The 26,545-nt window shown below is 38.8% G+C and overlaps 2 protein-coding genes across 6 annotated transcripts in view; one reads left to right on the top strand and one right to left on the bottom strand.

The window, feature by feature from the left end:
- Positions 1-1,309: 1,309 nt before the first annotated feature.
- HCFC2 (host cell factor C2) lies at positions 1,310-20,450 on the bottom strand. Its single transcript, XM_027662440.1, has 16 exons — positions 20,261-20,450; positions 18,304-18,452; positions 17,752-17,912; positions 16,495-16,703; positions 15,935-16,019; positions 14,813-14,916; positions 14,045-14,233; positions 12,604-12,789; positions 12,063-12,166; positions 10,893-11,055; positions 9,714-9,914; positions 8,444-8,514; positions 7,078-7,215; positions 5,747-5,932; positions 5,009-5,294; positions 1,310-4,299 (listed from the first exon to the last, which is right to left on the bottom strand). The coding sequence occupies exons 1-16, from the start codon at positions 20,424-20,426 to the stop codon at positions 4,274-4,276; spliced, it is 2,424 nt and encodes an 807-aa protein (XP_027518241.1). The 5' UTR covers positions 20,427-20,450; the 3' UTR covers positions 1,310-4,273.
- Positions 20,451-20,520: 70 nt separating this feature from the next.
- GLT8D2 (glycosyltransferase 8 domain containing 2) overlaps positions 20,521-26,545 on the top strand; it is a 17,853-nt gene continuing 11,828 nt past the window's right edge. Inside the window, exons 1-5 of one of the 5 annotated variants that reach the window (XM_027662535.1) lie at positions 20,521-20,878; positions 21,618-21,780; positions 22,382-22,746; positions 24,641-24,684; positions 26,109-26,204. In XM_027662535.1, the coding sequence (XP_027518336.1) occupies positions 24,666-24,684; positions 26,109-26,204 (115 nt within the window). In that variant the 5' untranslated portion in view covers positions 20,521-20,878; positions 21,618-21,780; positions 22,382-22,746; positions 24,641-24,665. Of the gene's footprint in view, positions 21,781-22,381; positions 22,747-24,640; positions 24,685-26,108; positions 26,205-26,545 lie in introns of all 5 variants that reach the window. The other 4 variants (XM_027662551.1, XM_027662527.1, XM_027662545.1 and 1 more) reach the window with 4 other exon arrangements.

Below are 26,545 nucleotides of genomic sequence, written 5' to 3'. Positions count from 1 at the left end.
AAGACACAAATTCTAGGATCTGGCTGGATGCCCAACCTACCCCCACCTGCCTCCCAGCACACCCTGGGGGTTTCCCCTCTCTGGGGGCAGTGCTGGAGATGCAATATCCTACAGACTCATTCATGGAACAAGAGAATTCATTTTAAGCTCATCATCCTGATCCCCTTCAGCTAACTTCTGGATAAATAAAGGAGATCTCCAATTCCAGATCAGTGTAAAACACACCAAAACGAAGATTTCACAACTACTAACAGGAGGAGGAACACGCTCACTGCACCAAGTGCCAGCAGTCAGTGCTCCACCCCTGCCCTGGGAATCTGGAAATGCTTCAGTGTCAGAACTGGAAGCCACAGAATAAAACCCCTGATGTTTAGCTCATTAGAAAATATAAAAATACACAGGGGACCAGCTAATGCCATAAAGAAAAATAAGCCTGAGTTGTTTTTAAGATAAATTCATACAGCAAATTCAAATTTGCCTTCAAGAGAAAATAACTCCTAGTCTGAGAATCTTATTAACAGAAAGAAAACAGCACGAGGGAATTCTTCACTGATTGTTTAGGTTTTCCCATTTGTTTTCCACTAATGCAAAGATCACAAATAACAAAATAATAACAAGTTATTCCAATAGCTAGGAACACAAGGAAGGAATAAATCTGGAGCAGACAGCTTTTAGCAGTTTCTTGTATGAGGTCTCTTAAGGAGGTCTAGAAACAATCCAGACCTTCCAGTTCACTTGCTTGTCTCTGCTCCCCTGCTTCTGGCCACACTTACTGCTTGTTTCCTCAGTAGTTCCCCACAGTCAACTGCCATAAAAGTTTACCAACTTGCCCAAGATGATGTCATTTTGAGCAGAGCTGGACGTGAATGCAATTCATGTCCTTACCAGAAGCCTTCTGAGCACGCTAAGTACTGACACATGTTTTTAATAAACTGTAACAAAGCAATACCAAACTCTTTGTCACTCATTTTGACCAGCATGGCTGGTGTATAGGCAGGGGAAGTGATTTCAGAATTTCACTTCAGAGACCACAGCCTGCAAGCTGCATGGCACAAAGGCAAGGAAGGGCAAGAGTAATGGTGAGTGCACAGCAACTGTAGGAGAAGGTGGGGCAAGGAAAGTGGAGAGCCTCCACTAAGGAAAAAGCTCATGAGGTAACCAAGAAGTAACCTGAGACAGGGATAGTATTACATTATCATTAAATCCTCTTCCCTGCCTTGACAAACACACTCACTCTCTTCTCTGTACCAGAAATTTGAAGTTTGTACTCGTACACCTTTGAAGAAACAGCCCCACACGGTGTTTACAATGCATTTGATAGGACAACCACTTTATTACAAAGAACAAACAATGCTTTGAAATAAGACTAATCAACTTCAATTGTACAAAATGTCAGTTTCCTTGTAGAGGTCATTGAGTAACAGGCTGTAAGACTAAGTTCACGTCAAATTCGCTATCCTGAAATATCAGATAACAACAGTAATACTTATTATATCTTCAGAGTTTATGGCATGATCATGTGCTCTACTCCAAACTACATTCAAAAGATATTGCTATAATTACTTTGAAAACACAAAGTATAGGTTATTGTTCATTTCATTTCGACTTTCACAAGAACATTCTTAAGGTGAAGCTGTAGCAGTGTCTGCCGTGAGTGGCACGACTGTCCTATACTTACACAGTCACAACCTCCCTAAGGAGTTTAGTAAACCTAGACATTTCTACAATATGGATACTGTCATCTGATAGATTTCAGTTTCTGTTACATCTCCTTTAGCGGTATCTGAAATAAATGTATAACACGAATTCTCAAAGAGCTGGTGTCAACAGTCTTCTCAACAAATTTAAAATTGAACAATCAATATTTGTCTGATATCTAGTTGATAGGCAAACAGGTGGGATTTAGACATTATAAATACAGTTCTAAAAAACAGACCACAAAGTGTATTTTACAGTGTGTACCACAATTTCAGGTTAAAGTAAAACTGTGAGGAACTGAAGGTTTGCTTATGGTCACTATTCAACATCACCCAACTTGGACAAAAAGAGAAAGTGACATCTTATGTCAAGTCAGCTGAAGAAAGCACACTTACAAGGAAATTACACTTTCATTGAAAACGCCACAGTTTTACCCTTTGGTAGTTGTGACATACCCACTGAAAAAGAAATTGTGCAAAGCAGGTGAAACCAAGTGCAAAAAAACTCCACCCAGACATACCCAACAGGTTTTATTCTTAAATAACGACTCTACAATCACAGCTATCAACCAACAAAATCAAAGCCACAAATGTTTTCTCTAAAGGCTTCTTTCACAGTACTAATAAGAAAAACCAAGTTCTACTCTTCTAGTTAACAGTTTGTGTGTATGATATTTTAGTTATCAGACAGTATTGGTAGTGAGATCATACCTGACAAAATGGACCATTAAAACACAAATATCTTAAAGCCAGTTAACTTCAGGAAAAGTCCTATACATTCATACTATAAACACTGTTTAAAGTGAATCTGGGATATCTGTTATTACCACAAACACACGGTTTTCCTCTGGAGTCAAACCACATGTATTACTCCTGTGCCACAATTAACACTATCAGAGTGATTTATGGTCCCCAGCACTTTTCCTGTGCTGTTGTGGCACGTGATGCGTTGCGATAATTAAGGCTGTACCAGCACTTCCGTTATAACCCTGATTTTCAGGGTAGCCAAAACTTGGCTATTAAATCTGCTCTGGGATACTTGAGCTGTTAAATCTCTTAATATTTTAGTGATACTTCTCCCACCAAACCAGGCACATAATTTATTTTAGTTTATATATTTACAAACGCTCTTAAGACAAATTTAACTGGAAGAGGCAAGAAATTCTACCTTGATGTATAGTCTTTTGGCATTTGGGGCAAAATTAAAGTGCAAAGTATAAACTTCATTGCACAGTAAATAATTTAGATTTTATTTTAAAATAAATCTTATTTAAGTGCCTCAATCTATTCACCTAGTGACCTTGTCCAACTCAGCCATTTTCCTCTACACTTTGGTAAACACAGGTTTACATATAGATATATAAATAGCATTTAAAATGTTTACCTTTATTTCACTACTGTGAACAAATTTTTTCTTTCAGCATAGGAATGGATCAACCTATTCCTAGAAGTAATGCTTGTTGATTTTATCAGCTAGCTAGTTAATGTAAAATGATGCATAGTAAAAGGGAGATACTGAACTTGATTGGTAGAATATATTGGTAAAGCAAACGAGCACTTAAGAAGATTAACTGGAATAAATATGTTGAAAGTTGCCATATAATATGTGCAAAATTGCTTACCATGTATTCTAAACTTTGGTTAAAATTTTCAGATTGAAGTTTTACAGAAACATTATGGAAGCAACACAAGTGATTACAAACACAGGAATGAGGTAAGTTATTATTAGTGCAAAAAGCAAGCATATGCTAAAAGCAAAGCATATGGATTTATTTAAAAAAAAAAAAAAAAAAAAAAGAGAATGAATCTCATGGAAGTTTTCATACAAGACCAGAAAGGCCTCTTGTAAACATTGGTATTTACAAGTTCAAGATTTGTACAACTACAAAAGGATAATTCTAAATATTAGTAGTGCATTTACATTGAATTTATGCTTTTTGTAATAAGAGCAATGGATAAGTTTCTCTTTTTCCTTTTAAATTTTCGGGGGATATCTTTCAAGATTAAGGTATTTGTTACAAATAGTAGAAAAAATCATTTCTTTACAAAAAAAGTATATATTAAAATATTTATACATTTTAAGTTACTATATAATAACTGGAAACTTTTGCCTTGTACTCAGACACCACAACGAAGAATGTGGTATAAGGAACCAAAACCAAACAGAATTTGCTCTTATACCAAATCTTATGAATTATTCTGTGCAAGATCCGAAGCAATAATGGGGACTCTACCTCAAATACTGCTGCTTAGGCCAAATTTGTTCTTGGTTTTTAATTTGAAAGTGTGTATTTTTTACATTTTAACTATCACTACCAAAAAGAGCTACTGGATAGGGTGTGATCCTTCACCCCACCATCTTCAGTATAGTTTCTATAGGTACTCATATACCTGAGCAAGGCTGTGTAACGCTGATGTGTCAAACGTAAAAAAGGTTATATATTTTTAAGATAAAAACAATGCAAAAATAAAGTATTTGTAGCATTTACAAATAGTACAAGAGTTACATTAAACACTACATTCGAAACTGGAGATTTATTATGTTGTTTCTACTGATGGCTTTGAGAGTAGCAACACTACTTTGAGCCTGATGTTTTCATATCTGCAAAAAGGAGGAGACATCGTTAAATGCTTCATAATTTCACGTGGTGTACGTGGTCAAACACTTTCAAACAACTGCTGTTTCAGAGTTCTGGGGTACAGATCATGGTCAAACACCTTGCCAGTTAAAGGGATAAAACAGCACTGGAATACTAAACATTTTGGAAGACAGCAAAAGTTCTTGTTTAGAGCCTCTGGATTGGCTGACTTGTAAGGTGAGCCAGAACTGATCAGGCTAAAACTAATCTTTATTTTCAGTGAATCCACTCCCATCCCCAGGTCATCATGAACCTGTACAAATTCAAGCGCAGGGACAAGATGACAAAACCTCTTCTGGCTGTATTACAGACTTTAAAGTGTATAAGCATCACAAAATTGCACCTTACATCATCTAATGAAAATTTTTTCTAATGAGGAGGGTGAAAAGACTGAAAAACACCCCCTGACTACACACATGCATGTAAATGGATTGCTTATTAGACTGGCAAAATTTTTGAGCTGAAGTGAAGCCCACGGAAGTGAGAAGCTTCCAAGGCTGTTATAGTTTTAGGGAGCGGGTAAGACTCAATTACCAACAAACTTGCTTGGTTTCGCTTGTGAACAAATCTAAATTTTTTTTATTTTTTTTTTATTTAAATGCTAAGCCAACTTCAACAACTATATTTGCATAAAGCTCCTGTCAGGAACAAAAGAACATTTCAAGACTTTACCTTGGAGCCACCGGACTTGCGTGGCCGGTCCGTACCCTCTCTCGTTCTTTGCGGAAATCCTGAACACTATGGCAGGTCGGGAAGTGTAGTCAACGTGAGCGTTGGAAAGCTGGGCAGCAGTCACTGTACAGGATGTTTTAAGACCACAGTATATTCTCATAAATACAAGTTGACTTGGATTTTCCTGTAACTGCGTGGAACGGATTGCTAAGTAGGCAGAATATTCTAAAATATTTCCAGAGGGCGAAGCAGGAGGCTCCCAAGAAAGATGAATACAGTCTACACTCTGAAGGAAAAGAGAGAAAAATGTGATAGTGTGTAGCTAACCATGAATATATAAACAATATAAAAATAAAAAAACCCCAAATTCTAAAGATTAGCTGAGAATTCTAACCTAAACATCATCACTCTGGAGATAAGGATGTGTCTTTTGACTTTTTTTTTTTTTAAAAAGCCTGGTAAACCCCTATAGATTTAAGGATGAATGAACAGAAAATCACAGGTAAACCATCAGATGATTGAATAAGACATGTATCTGGTAACATAATCAGTAAGTCTTAAAATTATTATTTTTAGCAATTTTCTTAAAGAATATTACATTGAGCAGAGTTAAGTAAGTATTTGAAACTATTTTATATGACAATTTTAACTTAAAAATAACCCCAACAACAAACCAACTAAACCCAAGAGTTCTGAGATTAAACTGATGTATAAAATTATATTACATATATTTCTCACCTTGGTGATTTTGACTGTTGAAGGAGCTCCAGGAAAACCTGGAATGCAAGTTTTGAATTCACTGATTTTACTGAAAGGCCCAACACCACAGCCATTAATTGCAGCAACTCTGAACCTGTACACTGTGCCTGGAAAAAGATCCTGTTTCTTCAGTAATCTGTAGTCTGGTACATCTGCACCTTCCGTCTGAAAAGAAAGCAACATTTGTGTTAATTTTTAAAATATTCTAAACACAGCCTAAAAAACATAAGGTGGGTAGTAATAAATTAAGTTTAATTTAAACTGAAAATCTACCTAATACTTTTGTACTTAAATCAGAATTTACAAAAAGGTTCTGACTGAGGGCACTATCTCACCTCAAAAACAGGTGATCTAAGATGCAATGTGAGAGACTATATCTCTAAACCAAAAAAATACCCCATTTTTTCAATCATTTAAATTAAACTGCACTTTGTGGTTATTTTTACTTGGGAAAGTAAAAGCAAAGTAGCATTTACAATTACATAACTTATGATTCAGTTAGCACAATCTTCTGTCCTAAAAAATATATTTAATTCAAAAACAGTTATTTAATTCAAAAACAGTTAGGAGCTGCAAACTGATGTGGAGGTAATCAAAATGTTTTTAAAGAAAAGCTCTGTAAGATAGTAACAAATAGGTTTTTGAAACATTATGTGCCACTGTACTTCCATGATTAAAATATGCATTGATCCATCACTAAAACTTACAATGGAACTATTTGCCTTCTGAATAACGTACAAGAAATACAACCAATGTAAACACTTTAAAATGTACTATGCTCATTAAAGATATACAATATTTATACTGAAGTGCTTTCAAAGAGAGGGTTCTGTTATTTTGCTTCTGTCTCACGAAAACAAAATACGATTTTTGTTTCAAGTTCACTAAGACATCATTAATTTACACTTTTGTCATCAAAACTGCAACACTTTTGCAAGTTTCACATGTATTTTCATATATCAACTTACATGTACAAAAACATTAAGATAGAAAGATCTAATACAAAACCCACTACAGTTCCAGATCTAGTCTTTTTAAACAGCCTAGCCTATGTCTCATTAGTATCTTTAAGAATTTTTAGGCAACAATTCTGGGAACAGAGAAGAAACTTTGAAACATTTCAATGCTGTACCAAAGTGACATATTAAAAAAGTTGTGGGTTTTTTAGTTTTTAAGAACTTTTACTGGTTTGAAAGTTTATTGAGTTTAAAATTCTTTCTTAAGGTTAGAAATAAGAAAAGAATTAACAACAGCAACAGGTCCCAAAAGATTTTATGTGCAAGTTATGTCAGAGGAGAATCAGCAGGTACCTTGTTAGAAATGTTCAGTGTTTCCTCTGGCAGCAAGTAGAACTGGCTCACCACAGCACTGTTGTTCTTAAAAATTCCAACATCATACCACCGCCGGTCTCTTGCTTTCACCGGTGCCATCGGTCTTTGTGGAGTTTTCTAGTATTTGAAGAACATGTTACGTGGATTACCCAGACTTCAGAGTAATGTAAAGAAGTGTTAAGACTCTATTATATGTGAGAGACAACCCCCTTTTATACCAGTGTTACTTTCTTATACTTCAAATGGATATGCATATACTATTAAAACAGTGTTCAAAACCAACTGGTTCTTAAACATGGACTCAGACACAGTCTGTCATTTAAAAGGCAACAGCTGGGATGTCGCATCTGATATTCTAAACAGGCAGGGGAAGAAGTTTAAAGCTGTAGAACTAGGTGTCTGTAGCAGCATGTAGTTGCGAGTTAATTTGGCTCAGAGGTCAAGAAGTTCCACAGAGTGGTCAAGCATCAGCAGCTCTCCCTGGGAATGAGCTGGATCTCAGCCCCAGACATGCTCTCCCTCAGCCCCTGCTGAACTCGCCGGCAGCTGAGAACAGGCCTCTGCTGCGGCGAGGGGCAATGGTGGTGCAGGGTGTGTGAACTGTTCCTGACTGACCCAGAAAGACAAACTGTCTTTCCTGCTCGTCTCCAGACACCAGGGAGAGCACTTGCACAGTCAGTGTGCCCAGCACAGACAGGCCATGATCCTGCTGGCACGGAAACGGGGCAGGAACCGCAGCTGCTCTTGGCAAAAGCACCCCAACCCTTTAGGCAGCAGCTGCTTCTCCCCATCCTTAGTTCCTCGCTTTTGGTGGCAACAGTGGCACCTTGGTTTTGTGTATTAAGTTGTAAGCAGGTGAAATAGGAAGCATTTACTTTTTCAGGCAGTATTTACAGCTTGCATAGCCAGTCCCCATCTCCTCTAGGGAAAAACATCAAGATGTCAGTTAAGTAACGTTTCAGATCTATAGATCAGCAGCTAACAATAGTCTGATCTAATACATACTTCATTTTCAATTCAACTGTGCATACAGAAAAACATTTTACATTTGCACATCATGCAGCAGAGAGACCATTCCACTGTGCCAGTCAATAAAAATGGTTCAACAGCTGAAACACATACTTGGATCTCCTCCCAACTACACAACTGCTACTTAGACTCACATCAAACCCACACAATGCAATTAGTTTTACAACAGAAATGTTTACCCCTGATTATTCACTTCAAGCCCTAAATAAACATTTCCTTTAATTATATTTCTGAAAGAAAAGCAAACAGAAGAGCCCTTACAACTAATCAACAGAACAATAGATACAGAAATTTGATTATACTTTTTCAGACTTACAGAGGAGTGTGAATCATTTGTCTGTCCAGTACTGACCCTTGTTGAAGGCATGATATAAGCAGTTTCAGCAGCTAAAAACAAAAAGTTAAATTTAAAAAGCTTGAGTGATACAGAAAATGAATACAAAATCGACAAAATATGGAAGTTGACTTCAATAGCCATTTACAAGTATTTGTTGCACAAGTCCGTGTCAGACTTCTTTTGCATGCAGTTCTATTTATAACACAAACAACTAATTTTGGCTTCTGTTCTATTCACAGAACAATTCTGAGAGTCTGGCATTGGAGGCTGCTACAGATAATAAAAACAGAAGGCAGAAAATCCTAAATAAGAACAGAATTATGAAATTCATATAAAATATTTGCAAGCAAATAATCTAAATACCAGATTGAGGCACAAACTGATGACACTGTAGGAATAGTCTAAGTGTGAAATCTTAATTTGATTGCATTGTTTCTGACATCAGTACAATCTGAATCTGAACATGAGCAGTTAATCTGTAACAATCCTAACAAATGGGAACAGAGCATTCATTGAATTTAAAATGGAATATTAAAGAAAGAAAAAAGATTAAGCACACAAGCAACACAAGGGAATATTAGTATTCTATACTTGTGTTTCTGGGTTTTGCTTTTAAAGTACAGTACTGTTTGGTAAAAGTTATACTATACACTCAACATCAATATAAGAATACAGTTCTTTAGTTAACAATCAAAACAATAACAAGCACAGCCTGTTGATATTTGTGAAAAACAAAACTTGAAAAACTACCCGTATGTTTATTTTCTGCTTTGCTGCTTATTTTGGATATTTCAAGCAGACTATGAAGAGGCCAGCACATTTGACTAGCAGTGAGCTAGCCATGCTAACTGGACATATTTGTTAAAGGTCAATTGCTTAAAATCAAAATCATCTAAGGTTACTATTTTAGTCTTTTGCTGACTCACAATCATTGAATGAAAACAAATGTGCAATGGGCACCAAAACTGGCTACCACTGCTATTTCAAAAATGGACCTTAAATGAAGACTTTAAAGGACTTTTCACTTACAGGAAACACAGTGATTTACAGATGTATAAAAGGAATATCCTGATTTTAAAAGATGTTTAAATCATAGCAGAGATCATCCAGGCTGCACAAGGTCTTCAATGCCCAAAGCCTATCTACATCCCAGGTACTAGTCAAGATGGGAATCCCACCACACTAAGGGAACTCTGATGGCCTTAGATATATATGGCTCAAAATACAGTATGTGAAACACATTTCAAACCTTCAGATTTTGAATTGAATGTTGTTAGTGAAGTTTCATCTTTAACAACTGCCCCATTTGTACTTGATGATTCAGTTTTAACAGCCTGCTGGGTTACCATAGTTTGTGTGCTGGAGACAGTACTGGATACAGAAGCATCAGGATTTACAGTTTGTTTGTCCAAGTCATGTAATTCACCTACATTTGCTGATGTCTGAGCACCTTAAAAAGAGAAAATATTAACCAGAAATCAATACTGACAACACATAACAAATCTCAACCTGATCTAATGGCTTTAGTTTCCTATGAAGCCTGAGTTTAGCTCAAAATTAGGTTAGAACAGATCTGATCATATTGATTACCAATGCTTTCTTTAGGTTTATAACTGTTTATAACTAGGTTTATAAAGTCTGTCTGCAGTCATAAACAGATACATGTAAACAGTTGTTTTAAGCTTGCCATTCTATATTAATTTTGTTACAAAATGATTAATTTGGGAAAAAAGCAGTAAAATAAAGCATCCACACAAATCAGTATCACAGATTTGTAACAGTCACGATTAACCCCTGTGGAATTTTGTTTCTCACTTAGCACTAAGAACCAAAATTTCCACATGATACTTAAATTACACTGTGAAGAAAATAAAAATCCAACAGCCCATAAAGTACATGAAAGTCAAATATAAACAGATCAGGTGACTGAGCCTGGATTCACCACACTGAACTTAAGGCACTTCAGTGAAATGCCTACCTCAGTGCCTTGTCATCTTCTACCTCCTCTACAGTCAGAGAGAAACAGGCTTCTCTCTACATTGCCTGAAATTTTACATTACAGCTTTTCACTGCTAACAGACACAGTGTCAAAGAGTCTGGAGTTACCATCACCATAATGTTGTAAAATGTATCTGTCCTTTTCTTTATGTTAAAAATGGCTATTTATGTTTAGACACATTTGCCATCACAATAATGAATATATTGAGAATTTCACATCCCTTGCAACACTTCAAACAATTTAGAATTTCATTTTTCCCTGTATCTTCTAAAAATATGTTCAGTAATAACTAACACAAGTTGGGTTTTTTTAAACTACAAAGGAATCTAAAATAATTTTAAATTACAAGACAACTAATCTTATTTTATGTTTATGAGATGAATTTTAACTCTCTCTTTTCAATTAATTTTTATTCTACAGTCATCTTACTTGAAGTACAAACAGGCAAAAGAGAAGGGGCATTTGATTCTTTGAATCCTGTAGCATCTGTGTGGTTTTTCATAGTCTCCTGTGTAATCTTGTTTTCAGGTGCTGCAACCTTTTCTTTTCCTTCTACTTTCAATATTGAGTTGGATGAAAGGGAAACTTGGACCTAAGCAAAACAACACATTTGTTAGTGTTTAACTGCAAAGTTGGGAAATTTCAGTTGCAAACATGGCATGAAAATGCTTACTCATAAGCCACAAGCTAACCTCCTCCAACAATTCCCTAGTACTCTAAATTAAACCAAGAAACCAACCCCTCAATCCCCCTTATCTTAGCCATTATAAAACAAAAACTCAAACTCTGAGTGGACCTGGACATGTCTCTGATAGATACTGAATTTTATCTGACAGTGAGCTCACGTTCTTTTGTCATTACATGGAAGTTCATTGATGCACATATTTAGTCTACTGGGGGGACTTGAGGAGATGGGGAAAATCACAATTACAGAGGCTTTCAACTTTTGCTTTCCTGGTATGTACTTTAGATATTTCTACTGTTAGTGAAATTTATAGTATATCTACATGTGTTTTCTCCAGGAATACATTATGGATCCCATACAGATCTAAGACTTTTCTCATTTAAGAAAAGGTGCAAAATTATAAAAATGTGATCCTTTAGCCAGCCTTTCTCCTCACTCTTTCTGTTGAATTGGCAAAACAGTGGAATGTGTACAGCTGTACAAACAGAACAGATAATAATTGGGTTTAATCTGTAGTAAGAACCTACAACTAAGCAGACTAGCATAAAAGCATTAACAAAGGAGGAATATGCCTTATTCTTTTTGCTTTCCACATTAATTTCACCAACATTTTAAGGATGAATAGTATTTCTACTGGGATCAGGCTCCCAAGTTAGCATTCTGGAAGTCAACACAGTTGCAGTTTCCTTTCTGCCAGGAAGAGGACTTGAAAGACTGTCTGTCAATCATAAAAGTAAAAGCTACATAAGAAAACAGACACAACTACTTCAACAAGTGTCTTTTTGTTTGATTCGGGTTTTTTTTCCTAAGGCCCAAAAATTATGCAAGGACTTTCAAAACTGAGGAAGTGTTCTGGCAGTCCTCTAGCTTCCCACACTACTTTGCCACTCATGCATTTTTCAGTTTAAACTTACATTATTAGGAATGAGATTATTTGTTTGGCTGGGATGATCAACCTTCAGTTCTGGATAAGGGATGCTAGGCAATGGTTGTGGATTTTGATGTAGAGAACAGCCACCTGGCAGGTAAACAAAAACAAATCCCCATCAGTTACATAAAATTTAATACTATGTTGGTTGGAATCTATTCCAGTAAGGGAGAGGGAGACCCAAAGTTTCCTGAAGGAAAACTTTGCTGTAAGTCTGAAATGAAACTGCATGGCAAACAGTCAGATAAAATCCCTTTCTCACTGTTTCCTTTCTCAAATCGTGCCCAGCACTGTACAAATATCTTCATAATTCAGACAGCTGACCAAAATCAACAGAAACAAGGTAAAGTGGAGTTTTACACAATCACAATGCAGGCATTTTGGGAATAACCAAAGAAATAGGGTCTCTCTCTCGCAAAAAATGGTTCCTTAAAAAACAAACTCATATCAAATACTTATGCAATACTCCAGTCTGCCTGTGCACAAACATTAGCATAATGTGATCTGACTTGTGAGATCTTCACTACCTTGTGAACTCAGCAGTGATGTCTCAGGAACACCAGTAACAGGAATTCCAGCCACCGGTGGCACTGGTGAGTCAGCGTGTAACTGAAGAAGATATCCTTCAACTGTAGGAACTTCATCCCATTTCAACTGAAAAGAGTTGGTTGTAGCTCTAATCAGCTGTACCTGTGATGGTGCTAGGGGCTTCTCTACAAGAAACCAACAAAACACAGATGGCATGTTAGAAATGGCCCTCCCTTAATCAGCTTATTAAATATCTATACACTGTGAGTAAAATCAGTAGCTCCTTTTCCACTGATGTACGAGGTATACCAGATTCAACAAGAAACCCTTGCCAAAGGTGGCAAGACAAGTCAGAGAATTACACAGTGTCATGTTAGAGTGCTCAAAAATGCTCAAGTTTTCATGCTTTGTTTTCAAGGTCTCTTCTGCTGCCAGTAAGACTTTGAGTTACAGCTATGTCACTGTAGAAATTACAGAGATAAGAGACCTTTGTGCTTTCCCAAAAGGCTGCAGGTAGCTCTTTGGCCCCTAAAGCTTTACATATTCCTCAACAGAATTCACAGAAGATCCCTCTTCCTTTTTGCATGCTCTCTGTAACTAAAGTGAGCTTTCCTTCAAACTTCTTCTGCAGAGGCTGAAGTCTAGACATGATTGATGCCACTGGCCTGCTCCTCTCACTTGCCTTGACTAGGCTGTGCTCTCAAGCACATCCCTCCCCTGCTACTTTTTTTCATTTTCTGATCTTCTGAGGGAAAAATAAAAAAGGAAAAGAAAAACAAAACAAACAAACAAAAAACCCCCACCTCCCTATCTCCTGAATATTACACAATCTCCAATAACAACTTGTATATTTCTGCTTCAATAGGCAACAACTCACTCCCAAAAGTTCCATTCCAGTCCCCTCTTCCCCAGTACCATCTCAGTGTCCTGCCATCCAGTTACTAATGAATGATTAGTGCTCCAGAATTCCCTTCATCCCCAGGAACAATTTGGTCCTTTCTCAGATTCAATAGTATCATTTTGCAGTCCAAAAGATGAGGAAGCAGCAGCAGCAGCAATGATCCCAAGAGAAGGAAGGGTTTGGTAGGAAGGAGCAAATAGTAGCAGAAAAGACATCACTAAAAAGAGAGGTCAGGAACCCTGAGTTCAGGCAAAACACCCTTTAGCACCTTGTATCAACTGATGATAGGATGCAATGCAGAATCTAGCCACAAAGTTCTTTCAGAGGCTCTAAACAAGCCTTCCTAATTTTTTCAGTTCAAGTTATAGCTGCAGCCTTTGAACAATCAAAAGTGAAGCATGTTTTTGAAAACAACCTTTAAAATTTAAATAATCCTTGAGACTGCTACAGCTTTAGATGTTCTGATCACCCATGATGCAAGCTTGCCAGATGTTAACAAAACACGGAACATAGTGCAAGTCTCTTATTTTTTAACTCACCAGTATCAAGGTACCAAAGATCTTTGCAGCAGACTTGATTGTTCCAAGCTTTTCTGTAACCATCTCTACCACTCCAGATATACAGCCGAGTGCCAACCGCTACCGCGCAGTGTCCTGCCCTCGGCCCTGGGAACAAGTTACTTTTGTCCTCCTGGCAATCTGAGATCAGACCTATCCATTCTGTGGTATCTAGCAAACGAAACTCGAAAAATTTAGTTTCTAGATGTTTTCCAAAGAGAGAAATAAAGATGTTAGTACGCTTAACTGCACAGAAAAAAGTGTAGATGAATCATTTCTGGTTTTATAGACAATTGCATTTAAAATTGAAACATTACAAAGAGAAGGTCACTTTCCAGTCAATATGCAAGTTAAATCAATTAACACAGGATGAATTTTCTGACCTCTGGTTATGTCTCTCAGGCAAATACAAAATCAGAAGTTGAGGATTCAGGGACAGTACTATCATGTTTAGAAAAATATCATTTCAGGATCTGTCTCTTGTGTTCTTCTATAAATGAAGGAGTATTTAAATTACTTAAAGCTGTATTAACAAAGATTTGCAGAAGCAAACCTGCTGAATCTTCAAAGAAAAACAATTACTAAAATATCACTTCTCAAGAAAGATGTAAAAACCCAGCAACTTCTTTAGTCCCCTAGTGCTACAGCTATGTATCCTAAACTTTTCTCGGGGTCTTCAAAACAGTTACTCTACTCTGTTAATAAAGTATCATTTAAAATGCCCACTCCCAGAAAGGCAGAAACACTGACCCAAATTAAGGTAAGAAAATGAACCGGTACATTTCCATTCGCCATCATGAGCAGAAATTTCACCTCCTGCTGACTGTGGAACCCAGCCACCAAAAATATACATTCTGAAATATAGGAGAAGAGGGAAAAAGAAAAGACAATTAATATCCAGATCTGATGCATGGGCTCTCTCAAACTAGGACGAAACAGAAAATTCCCAGTGCTTTACAGCTCTGGTTTACAGCAAATTTTATTTGAATCTACTCTCATTATAAAGTACTGTTGCAGACATCCACCTTCTGAAATTTTTGAGTAAGTTAACTGATTAAAAAACTCAACCAAACAAAAGATCCCGCAAACTCCTCAAACAAGTTTCCAGAAAGAGAAGTTTAATACTGTCACTTTTTACAAGCCACCAAACTGCTCGCAGAAAATCACACATTTACACAGTATTTCTACAATCCTTTACTGCAGACTTCTCAATAACTAAAATAAGAAGACTGGTATCTAAGTCAGATATCAAAATTTAAAAATATAATGCAGGCTACAAACTACCAACATGTTAAGTAAGTAATCAAAAACTAAGCTACTGAATCAAAAGATACAAAACTTGCACATCTTTTTCCCCCCCTGCCTCTTTCTCCTCATGCCCACTTGTAAATTGATATAAAATACACTGAAACCCATGTTTAAAAATCCATTTTATCAATGCTATCTGCCAAAACAAACCACATTGGTAAGAAGCAGAGTAATGAGAAACAGAATACGGTAAAAAATGTGGAATAGTTTTGCCTAGAACTGGTTTTACTCTTTGAGCAGTTTTTTTGCATAGCTAATTTCATTTGTGTCACAGAAAACAGAGGCACTCGAGCTCACTCCTGACAGAGCCAGCTCAGACCCAAGTCCCCAGAATGCACAAAGGTGCTTTAAGAAGCCTGGAAAGCTGCTTGAAGGCTGGGTAGATTGTTCTGCTGGATGGAAACACTGACAGTTTGATACCCTTAAGTTAACAGTGGTACTTAAAATAGCAGCAGCAAGGTACTCTACAGGGCTGATGGTTTATACTGAGCAGTAGTGGATAAGTGTCATCATTCTCCTACTAGGTGTACCTTTCTAGAGTTGAGCTTTTAACAACAGACATACTTGTTTCCTATTACATTGGCCGTATGGAGACTGCGAGGAAGAGGTACTGTCCCTTTGGTTTCTGGTCTTGACCAGGTCATGGTTTCTAAAAGAAACAGAATAAAAATCCTCAAAGAAACCTTGTTACTGCATATTTCACTCCCTGGATTTTAGGAGGGAACATACCTCTAAGATTAAGCAAAACAAAACTTTAATCTTTTTCGGATGGCAACTTTAAGAAAGAAGCAAAATAACAAGACCCTAGAGGTTCTTTTAAAAAAACAGGAAGGAATACAACGTTTATCAGAAAGATATATTATGGTTCCATTATGGTTATTCAGCTTGGTTATCATAGTGATAACCACTCTAAAGAACTCTCTAAAGAAACAATCTCACCCATAATCAGCGAGGATAATATATGCAAACAATGCTGTATATATTTAATTCCAGAAATTACAAGAGGTTAGCACTATGGTGTTAGACTCAATAATATTTGTACCACATCATGCCATTAACCATTCTATACCGTCATTTTTCCTCTGAGCCAGTGAGCACAGACTTCTACTGGCAAATCAACTCACCTATGTCAAGTTCCCAGAGATCATTAAGCCGACAGCCACACATCCCTCCAAAAATATACATCTTTGGACTTCCCACATCTTTTCTGCAGTATACGATGGCTGTGTGAGATTCTCGGGGAGATGGCAAGGTTCCTTTGGTCACAGGAATACTCCAGCCAACAACGCCAGAACCATGTTGCAGCTCCAGTTCATAGAAATCATTTAAATATCTAGGGTATTATTGTCAAAAGTATGAAAAATTCACTTACAAGCACGATTACAAGTGTGCTTTAAACCCCGATCCCTTCCAAGTATTACAGACTTCTGTCTTGGGAGAGTGCAGAGTTTTAAACTCTCAAAACATTTGATGCATTGTGGACAGTACCAAAACTGGATTTAAAACAAAAAACCTGAACAATTATAACTGGTTGCCTCTAAGGAAACATGCTCTCATATCATCTTTGCCACGCTGTATTACATGAAGGAAACATTCAACAGGGGTAAACAACATTCTTCACAGAAATTACTACATATGGACACACTTGGAATAAACTGCAAAGCTGTGAGAAATAACATGATGACCAGAGACATTAGAGATGAATTTCTGCAACTCCAAGGCAATAAAGGTGAGAAGAAGCTATTTTTTTCTTGTGCCTTCAGGCTGGTCAATAGACAATTAGCCATTTGTTGCTGAATCTATCAGCAAGTTATTTTTTAAATAACTGTTTTTGAATCTTGGCATTCACATGACGTACCCCTTGTTTACTGAGCTTAAAATTGCCAGGTTATAGCTCAGTGGATATTACTGCTCTGAACTGCAGGTGAACGTGGATATAAACTGGAGCATTAAAGCACTGTTTGCTGGCAACAAAGGCAACTTCAGCTGTTACTGTAAAAAATTTCCAGATGAATTCACAACTATTTTCCACAGTAATATAGAGGAAACATCCATCGTGAATTCCCTGATGACTCATGAGACTTGGCTGATTCAAGTAATTCTAACAAACAAGCCATTCTTAAAATCATCACCCAAAATACTAGGAAAAACACCAAAGTCTACTCAGGTTTGCCTACATAAGTGTCAGAGCTGTCAGTCACTGTTACATATTGTGGGGTTAGCAGAAGAAATATTTGAGCTTCTTCCCATGTAACCCTTCCACTGCACAAATAATCCATCTGCAGGTACACAGAACAGCCTGACTAGAATGTTCCTGCTCAAAGTTGTCACATCTAGTCATTTGTCTTTAAAGCCACTAAATTCAAAGCAAATCAGCATACCTGGGAACGTTATTATTTGAATCTTCACTTTCATTTGCCAGGCCACCAAACAAATAGCACTTGTTACCGTATAAAGAAAAGCTATGGCCAAGTCGAGGACAGGGTGGTGATCCATTGGAAGGAGCTTGAGGTTTTACTTTTTTCCAGAGCCATCGACTTGCCTTAAAGACAAGAAAAATATGTTCAGAACTATCTTCATTTATAGTCACTCACAGTAAATAGAATTCAGGTAATGTTAACGGTCTTATATTTTCTAAACTATTTTTAAAGGAACGCTGGGCTTTTCTCAGGACATATGTTAAAAGGGACACATATGAGCTAACTGAAATAAAAGACTAAATATTTTATACTTTATTTAGACTACCTGGAAGTCTCTTTTTCAAAGGCATTTGGATTTTCTCCATCTTCAGAATCTATTTAAAGTTTATTCTTCCTGGAGCAGAGCAAAGCTTATCTAAGTTTCTTCTGCAGTTGGTAAAATAAAATGTGTTTGTTCATAAACAGATAAATATAGTAGTCCTCAAAACTGAAACATTTTCATACATCTCCTACCTGCAATTCATACAAATCATTACTGTATCTTCCATATTCAACCATTCCTCCAAAAACTAGTATTCTGGTACCATCACAAACAAATCCATGTGCTGCACAGCCTGGAGGAATATCTCCCCTTACAGCAGGAAGGAACCATTGATTTGTAACTATAGTAGAGAGAGAAAAAAAAAAAGAAGATAAATATTTAAAACACCGAAAAGTGTATTTTTAAACACCTCCGCTTTTTAGAGCATTACTTTTTAACTTTTTACCTGTAGATAACTGTGAATGGGCTATTTGCTTAACACTAAGTTTTCATTGAGGGAGTTTTTTTAATAAAAAGGAAAGCAAACACCTGTATCAAACCAATGTTACTCAATATGAACGAGCCCATGAGGTCACTGTAACTAAGTCATTTACGAAGGGTCACCCAGCAATTTAACAGACTTGCCAAGAATAGAGGCTAATGAGGAACACAAATGCAGTTCCACAGAAGAGAGATAACCATGCTAACTCAGAGGGAGCTAGCCCTAGAAACAGAATTATTAGAGCTACAGCAGCATGGCAGTGTGCCTGGACTTAATAGCCCTATTCAAAAACTAATTACACTGTTCTGGGACCCATGTTAATATCCACGGAACACTACACTGATACATGGGAGAGGAGAGGCACACAGGCAAGAAAGAGCAGCTGAGACAGTCTGATCCAGCAGCAGCATATTGGTGTTTAAACTGCTCTGGAATAAAAAAATTACAGGAGATACTGTCTTCTTTATCCTAAGCTTTTTTCATGACCATGAAGAGGAAAAGTATGAAATCAGAAGCTTCCAGTGAACGCTGCTGCAGTGGATTAAGATACTCAGTGTGTTCCAGCTCCTCGGAAGTCATCACACGCATAGCAAGAGCCACGGATGGCATCCCACACTGGGGCAGCCTGGGTCACAACCCTGCACCTTAAACCCTAGAGAAAAAAAGGTCAGTTTGGGCCAAGCACTCGTCCAGGAACCGGAACAACTGAGTCATGATCCTTTTTGTCACTGCTACGAAGGGGAAACACCTTTAGCAGAAAATCCGGGCAGGAAAAAAACCCAGCAGACTCACTCAAAAGGTACGCGTCAAAACCTTTGTTCTGACAGACAGCATAACTGTACTGTTCTGAGAGTTTTCTTTGGGATTACTTGTCAGAACAGAAAGGTTAAGAATTTTTTTTCTTCTCCCCCCAAAAATGTGATTAAGAATAGTAGATCTTTAAGATATCTAAGAAAAATCTGCTTGGAAAAACTCAATCAGCTAACAGTGGCAGATCGAGAAGCACGGATCAGTCACTGAACTCTCCCGTCTCGGCCCAAGCTCTAACACTACACGCAAGTTTTCCAGCCTCATTCAGCATCCCGTACAGTAACTATTTAGGCATCTAATCCTTCACAAATAAAATCGGTCTCGGGCAGCTTCCTGTTTGGAAAGGCTCCCAATGCCAGCATGTTCACTTTTCCAAGCAAGATTCCTATTCCAGCGCGTTCAGCTCTCGTGAGCTGCCGCCACCAGAGGGAAGAAGGGGGATCCGGACACTGGCGGGGACTAATCCCGCCTGCCGCCATTCAGCCGAGCCCTGCCAGGGGAAGACTCCGCACCCCCGCGCCAGGGGCTGAGAAAGCACAACAGGCGCATCAAGAGATTTTCCAGGTTCCTTTTCCCCAGAAAGGCCCACTAACGCCGCAGCACCGGCCGGGGCGTAGCGCTATCCCAGGGAAGACCCCACGGCCCGGGCGTATTTCCCGTCCCGCCATTTCACCTCCAGGCAGCTCCTCAGCCCGCCCGCCGCCCCCTCGGCCGAGCCGGGGGAGCGCGGGAGGCTCGGCGGGCGATCCCGGGTGCCGTGAGGGGCCCGGTGCCACCAGCGGCCGGAGCCGGGACTACCCCGGCGCCTTCCCCCCCCCCGCCCCGCCCGCCCCGCCGCCCGGCCCCGCCCCGCGCACCCGTGTTGTAGACGTGCAGCTCGTCGGCGATGCCCTCGTTGCCGCCGCCGAAGATGATGAGCAGCTCTCGGATGGCGACCGCGCGGTGCCCATGGCGGGAGCGCGGCACCGGCCCCGTGAAGGAGGACACCCGCCTCCAGCTCAGCCCGGCGGCGGCCGCCGCCATCTCAGCGCCGCTCCCACAACGCACCGCGCGGTCGGGGCAGCCCGCGGGGAAGGGGGGGCGCTGACGTGAGGGCGGCGGGTCCGCGGCCCGCCCGTGTCCCGCCTGTGTCCCGCCCCGCGGCCGCCTCCGCCGCAGCTCTCTGTCAGCACGGCCCCTCTGACAGCACGGGCACTCTGCCCCTGAGGACCCGCCGCCCTCGGCCGTGCTCTGGGGGGAGCCCCGTGGAAGCGCACCCGGGGCACCGCTGGTGTGGCGTGTGCTCTTCAGCCCGGCTCTGCCCCTGAGCCCCCAGAAACGTGTAGCAGACTCGCATTTTTTTTTTTTTTTTAACTGGCGACATAATGCCGCTGCCTGCGAGGCGTGCATGTGAGAAAAGGGATGAGTTGCTGTTTAAGCGCTGAGGGTTGAGATTAGAAACCAAGGTTTCGGTTCTGCAGTTGCCGGCGGGTGATGTGAGTGAATTCGAAGGTCTCGTTCTGCAGGAGAGGAGCTGATCTCTTTCCTGTGAGAGCAGGGTGTTATGTGAGAATGTAAACGTGTGAGGCTGAGGGAAATCCAGAGAAGGTGTATCTGGTACAAAAAGCCTCTTCTCCTTATCGAGCTCTGCGTAGTAAATTGCTATGCCGAGATGTATAATTGAGCGCTGTCAATATTCTCTAAAATACCACATATAGTCTTAAACTGTGCCAGGGGAGGTTTAATCTGGACAAAAGGCAGAATTTCTCCACAGAAGGGGTAATTAGACGTTGGAATGGGCTGCCCAGGGAGGTGGTGCAGTCATGGCCCCTGGAGGTGTTTAAGGAAAGCCTGGAGGTGGCACTTGGTGCCATGGTCTTGTCAACACGGTGGTGTTCGGTCGTAGGTTAGACTCGATGATCTCAGAGGTCTTTTCCAACCTAACTGATTCTGTGATTCTGCGAAGGTGCTACTGTGTTGCCAGTAATCCAGGGGTTGCTGTCAAGTGAAGGATCTGGTCCCAATTCCGCAGGCTCATTTGGCTGGCAGCTGCTTGGATCTGTTCAGATTCACATAGAAATGAAAGGGAGGTGAAAAAACACAGGTGGCTTTTGAAAAACATAAGCTTGATGCAGCTTAAATACCACAGTATGGAAAAAGTACTAATAGTCATGGCCATCTGCACAAAGCACATAACTGTATGTTTAACTCTTCTTTTATTTTTCCTTCAAGCAGCTCTGCAAAAGATGGATTTCTGTACAAAATCAGACACAGATAATACAGTTTGGGCATGTTTGAGACATACAGTTGAAACCCCATATTTTCAGTTCCTGCAAATGGAGGAGCAATCTTCATATAAAACGTTTAAGATTTTTAAAACCTTCACTGACTACTCCTTGTAAGTTTTGCTCTGCCTCATGCTAAAAATATGAACAATAGTTTAGTGTTGAAGATGTTTATTATTATTCCTTTCAGTATTCATGAAAATCTTCTGACAAAACAACATTTTATCTTATAGAATGGTCATTCCTAGAAGGGAGGGAGAGAATTTGAATAAAAGCAGTGCTGTAGAAATCAAACAGCAAAAGCGTTCCAGGAGAGCTTAGGAGGCAGGATATCAACATGTACTGGTAACCTTCATCTAAGATCCTTTTGAATCTAAACCAAACCTGTGGATTAAATGCTCAAAGATTTGGAAATGAGATGATTCAAGTCAAAGTGCATGTTCAGAGTCGATTTTTGTGGGTTTCCCTTAGCTTTTGACTTGCAAGAACTCTGCCAACAGACATTGGAAAAACTTTGGCTTTCAGTTTGACTTTGGCATGTTGTATTTTGGCTCTTGCACACTAGTTATCTGTTCACATTTAACATAAATAATGACTAGAAACCTAACTTGCAGCTAGACTGTTGGAAGTAACTTCTGGAAGGGTTTGCTTCCTTCTCTTTCCCCCACCCCTTTAAGACTTTTTGTCTTAGGGGATTTGTTTGCAATCTGCTAGCTGAATCTCTGAGGCAAGTTTGCCAAATCTGGGGCTGCATCATCGTTCTGCACATCTGGAAGTGGTTTATGGGCTCTCATTCCTCCAGTGCAGCGTCTGGACTCCGTGCTATTCCTCAGCAGCAGAGAAAGAAAAGAAAACCAGCACAACTCCAAAGTAAACTTTGAAGAGTCTGAAAAAGGAATTGAATCGTAAAACTGTTACTGTGCCCTGTAAGGCCCTTGTGCGGGTGACTTCAAAGGAGGATGGTGGTCAAGGAGGCTTTGGCAAGAGTGCTCACAGCTGTGGGCTATCTAGGATCCAAGTAAATAGCTCCTCAGCGCTTCAGGAGAGAGGAGTCCTGAATACTGTGCTGCTTTGAAGAGGTAAAAAGACTAATTAAGCAGGAAATATCTGAGCAGTAATGTCACTGTTTCTGAGCTTTCCCTTCTGCAGCCCCTCGTTTTGTTACAGGATTTGGCAGCTGAGTTAGGGACTGCCAGGTTCCAGGAAATAATGTCTACAGGCAGGAAAAATGAGTAAATATTTGTAGGGGAGCAAATATACCTCTCTTTTCTTAAAACTCAGCAGGTAATCAATCGGTGTTACTGAGGTGTAGGAATGCTGTAGTCCTAGAACTCAAACTTGCTTGGGAGTCTGTCTGAGTTGGGATTTTAAAGCTTAAAACATGGTTCAGTTTGTGTGGATTTAATAATTTCTGAGGATACCATGAAGCTGTGGCTATGCAACTTTCCTCTTGCAGTGATCATTAGGACTGTTTGTGACTATTATTACAAATACTAATTCAAAGACAGTGATCAGCTCTATGGAAATCAGTGGAAGGTTATGATTAGCTAAATGGGGTTAGAAAGTTACTCCAAGAGTGTAGGGGTTCTGTTGCCTCTCTGCTTACCTAAATGAGTAAAGTTTTTAAATGCATATGAAGATGATACTTGTGTGTAATGCGTGAGAGAAGGGCTTTCTCAGCTGTGGTGTTTTTTCCACCAGATAAATTTGATTTCCTCTGTGTAAATTAATGCCACATGAAGAGAGTGGTCTGCTGGAATGTAGATAAGTAGTGCAGATGTGAAAAAACTTCCAGAATGACTCCTTTCTCACTGCAAATTAGTCTCCTGTTGGGACCTAACTACATAAGTGGTTTGTAAACAAAGCCACATTTTAGACTTTTTTCATATTTTTGTTGTCATTTAAGTCGTTGGTCAAAGTAGAGACTAATTTAGGATGCTGCCTGAACTTGAGCATTAACCAATGAGAGGTGGTCAGCTTTGTGACTCAGATTTCAAGAATTCCTGCTGTTCCATCTGTCTTCTCAAGGAGCTGGACTAAATTTCATTTTTATGTGGCATAGAAATTCCCATTTATCCTTATCTATGCTGTAATGTGTCCCTATGTATGCGTGGTAACTGGAACAATTGTTTTCTGTCCTATATCCAGCTACACAGTATAAAGGTTAGGTCACACAGTTGTATTGTTCCCTCCCCTCCAGCTTCTGGTGCTGTTTTTTACTGTTGGTTGTTTGTTGTTGTCTTGGTTTTGTGGTTTGTTTTTTTTTTTTTTTTCATAAACAGTACTTTTGGGTCCAGAATTCAAACGAATGTTGTATTTCCCATAATCCTGTATTTTAGGATTTATGTTCTGTCCTCTTGGGCATAAGACCATGACTGCTCTTGGGCATGGCTTAGAAGTACAGTTTTAGGGTACATTAAACATACTCCCTCCTTACTGTTTGTGGAAGGATACTGCTCCTAGAAAATATTTTTACTATTGTTCTGAAATTTTCTGCAAGTCTGATAGACACTGTCTCAAGACAAGATTGCCACATGTTTGTGAGCATACTCCAGCAAGAGATCAGTATTCATGACAGTTACTATGTTTTAGGTGAAATCAGAGATAAATGTATTTATAAGTTACATCAGTGGGTGATTTAATGCTTCTTTGCACATTATTTTAAACTGTATTAAAAATATTAGTTATTGCTGATGTAGGTGATCAGATGGAATTTGTTAAAATGCTTTTTACAACCTGCTAGTTCTTAAAATATGAAATATTTCTAGCCCAGAATATCAGTTATTTGTTCCAAAAAAGCAGTGTATTTACAGAGATCAAATACAGTTTTACTTTGACCAGTTCAGCAGTAAAATTAATAATTCAAAACTTTGTCCCTGAAATAACTAAGTGATATTCACTTCTGGCATTAATGATTTTTCTCTATTTCTTTTTTCCTCTTTTAATTTTTTTTTTTGTTTTATTTTACCACAGATCACACTTCTCATCCAACACGACAATGGCTCTTTTAAAGAAAAGTAAGAAAGATTAAAAACATTTGAAACATGTATTTTTTAAAAAGCACGGAAACGTCAAATACAATTTCTCATGCAACACAGTTACGTATAAATTTATAGTTCTAGTTTTCCTAAATCATGCTTAACTTTCAGTATACAAATAAGTCTTTTCCTGTTAACTAAGTGGGATAAGTACAACCATAAATCCCATTAATTTAAAATTACTGCGTACATGAGACTGGATATTCTGAAATTTCAAGAGTGCAGGGAGCTGCTGGTTCCACGTGGCTTGTGCCTAGAGCACTGAACTTGACTGGTTTTTAATAAACTCTGCACATTAATGCTGTTCATACTCAAAATTGAGGTGTGTCCCTCAAGAAATTTGGGGTTCTCATCAACTGTCAGGGTCAGTGACTGAATATGGGCCATTGTTTGCCTTCAGTTATGCACCCAAAATTTCTCTGCAGTCAGTGGGCTTTTTCCTCAGCTGGTTTAAATTAGTGCAGGTTTGGTGACACACGTTTACCAATTTCAGTTTATTCTCATGCCCAGTTGTGGCCAGTTGGCCCTTCTGAATAAAACACTTCAAAATCCTGCTCCCTTTGCTCTTTTGTACGTCTTTAAATACCTTTTGTGGTAGTGTAAAAGAAACAAAGTTGTCTGAAACAAAGAATTCCCATCATCAAAGTAGCTGTTGATGATGGCAATGCACTCCTTCCCTGCTGTATTCCATAAACTCTCCTGGTCCCTGCATGTGGTTGGTTTGTGTTGAATGACTTTATCTTGTCCAAGATTTGTGGGAACTGTAAATCAGAATACAGAGTCAGGTCCTTTCTGTTGCATGCCTTGTTTTGATTTTACTAATTAAAATTACTCTGTCAAAATATGTATTTTCAAATATTTTGAAACATTCCTGGTTCCAGTAGCATGCTGGGTTTGTGTTTCTAGAATTTTTGGAGTTTTGCTCAAATACACCTTGAAGATCTGAAATAGAAAAAAAAAATTCTCCTGTGCATGAAGTTTTATCAGAGAAGCACTAGAGAAAGAAAGGGCTAGCCAAATATAATTAACTTGTGATGTCCTGTGAGGATAAGCAGACAACAAATTAAGCAGGAAAAAAGATTCCAAGCTCCTGGTAAAATTCAGAAATACGTGAATTTCCTAGTATGGATAACACATATATATTGTGAGTCTTATGATTTAGTGAGTAAATTAACCATGAAAATGAGGTAGTTGGAAATTACTGTAACAGGGAAGAGTTATGTTTTTAACATAAAATTTTTAGCTTGATCAAATAACGTGAGAAAGAAGAATTTGATAAACACAGCAGACACAGGTTATCATATGTACTGGTTGCAAATTGGATTTTTTGTTTTTAAGCAGATAATTGGGAATTATGTTGTACTGTTATACTGGTTGTTAACACATTCTCCCTTTTGTTTCAGTTAACCAGATCTTACTGTTACTTCTTGTCTTAACTGTGTGTGCCATTCTGTATAACAAAGTTCACCAAGTGCCAGCAGCATTAAAAAATGAAACAGGTAAATGACTTGCACTTCTGTTTCATTTTACATTCCTTATGTCTTGATTTGAACAGCACTTTCCATCTTACTGAATCCTGTTTGTCCTGCAGCAGCTGAGCTACTCACACAGTTCCATATGGTCTGGGATGCAAAATTTCTTGCTTCTGAATTACTTGGATAAAATAGAAAGAAATTGGTGGTAATGACTAAGAGTTGTCGTTCTGATTCACGTTTTTATCCAGATGTCACTGATGTAGATGGAAGCTGGAGTATATCCTTATTTGTGCTGAACAGATTGGTGTTGTCAACTGGTAATAAACTTTGATCACGACTTGCCTCTTTGGGAACGTTCTTGGCCT

The sequence above is a fragment of the Corapipo altera genome, unplaced genomic scaffold (genome assembly GCF_003945725.1).
Source record: "Corapipo altera isolate COAL_440 unplaced genomic scaffold, ASM394572v1 1, whole genome shotgun sequence".
NCBI lineage: Eukaryota > Metazoa > Chordata > Aves > Passeriformes > Pipridae > Corapipo > Corapipo altera.
Note: the sequence above shows the minus strand (reverse complement) of the source record. Positions and strands in the feature narration are given on the sequence as shown.

What these genes read in the sequence shown, in the direction of transcription:
- HCFC2 (XM_027662440.1), bottom strand. Translation starts at nt 20,426, where the DNA reads ATGGCGGCGGCCGCCGCCGGGCTGAGCTGGAGGCGGGTGTCCTCCTTC. An exon ending in TCTCTGGGAACTTGACATAG is followed by an intron (nt 16,020 to 16,494) that starts GTGAGTTGATTT and finishes TGTTTCTTTTAG; the next exon opens with AAACCATGACCTGGTCAAGA. An exon ending in CACTGAACATTTCTAACAAG is followed by an intron (nt 5,933 to 7,077) that starts GTACCTGCTGAT and finishes CTTTCTTTTCAG; the next exon opens with ACGGAAGGTGCAGATGTACC.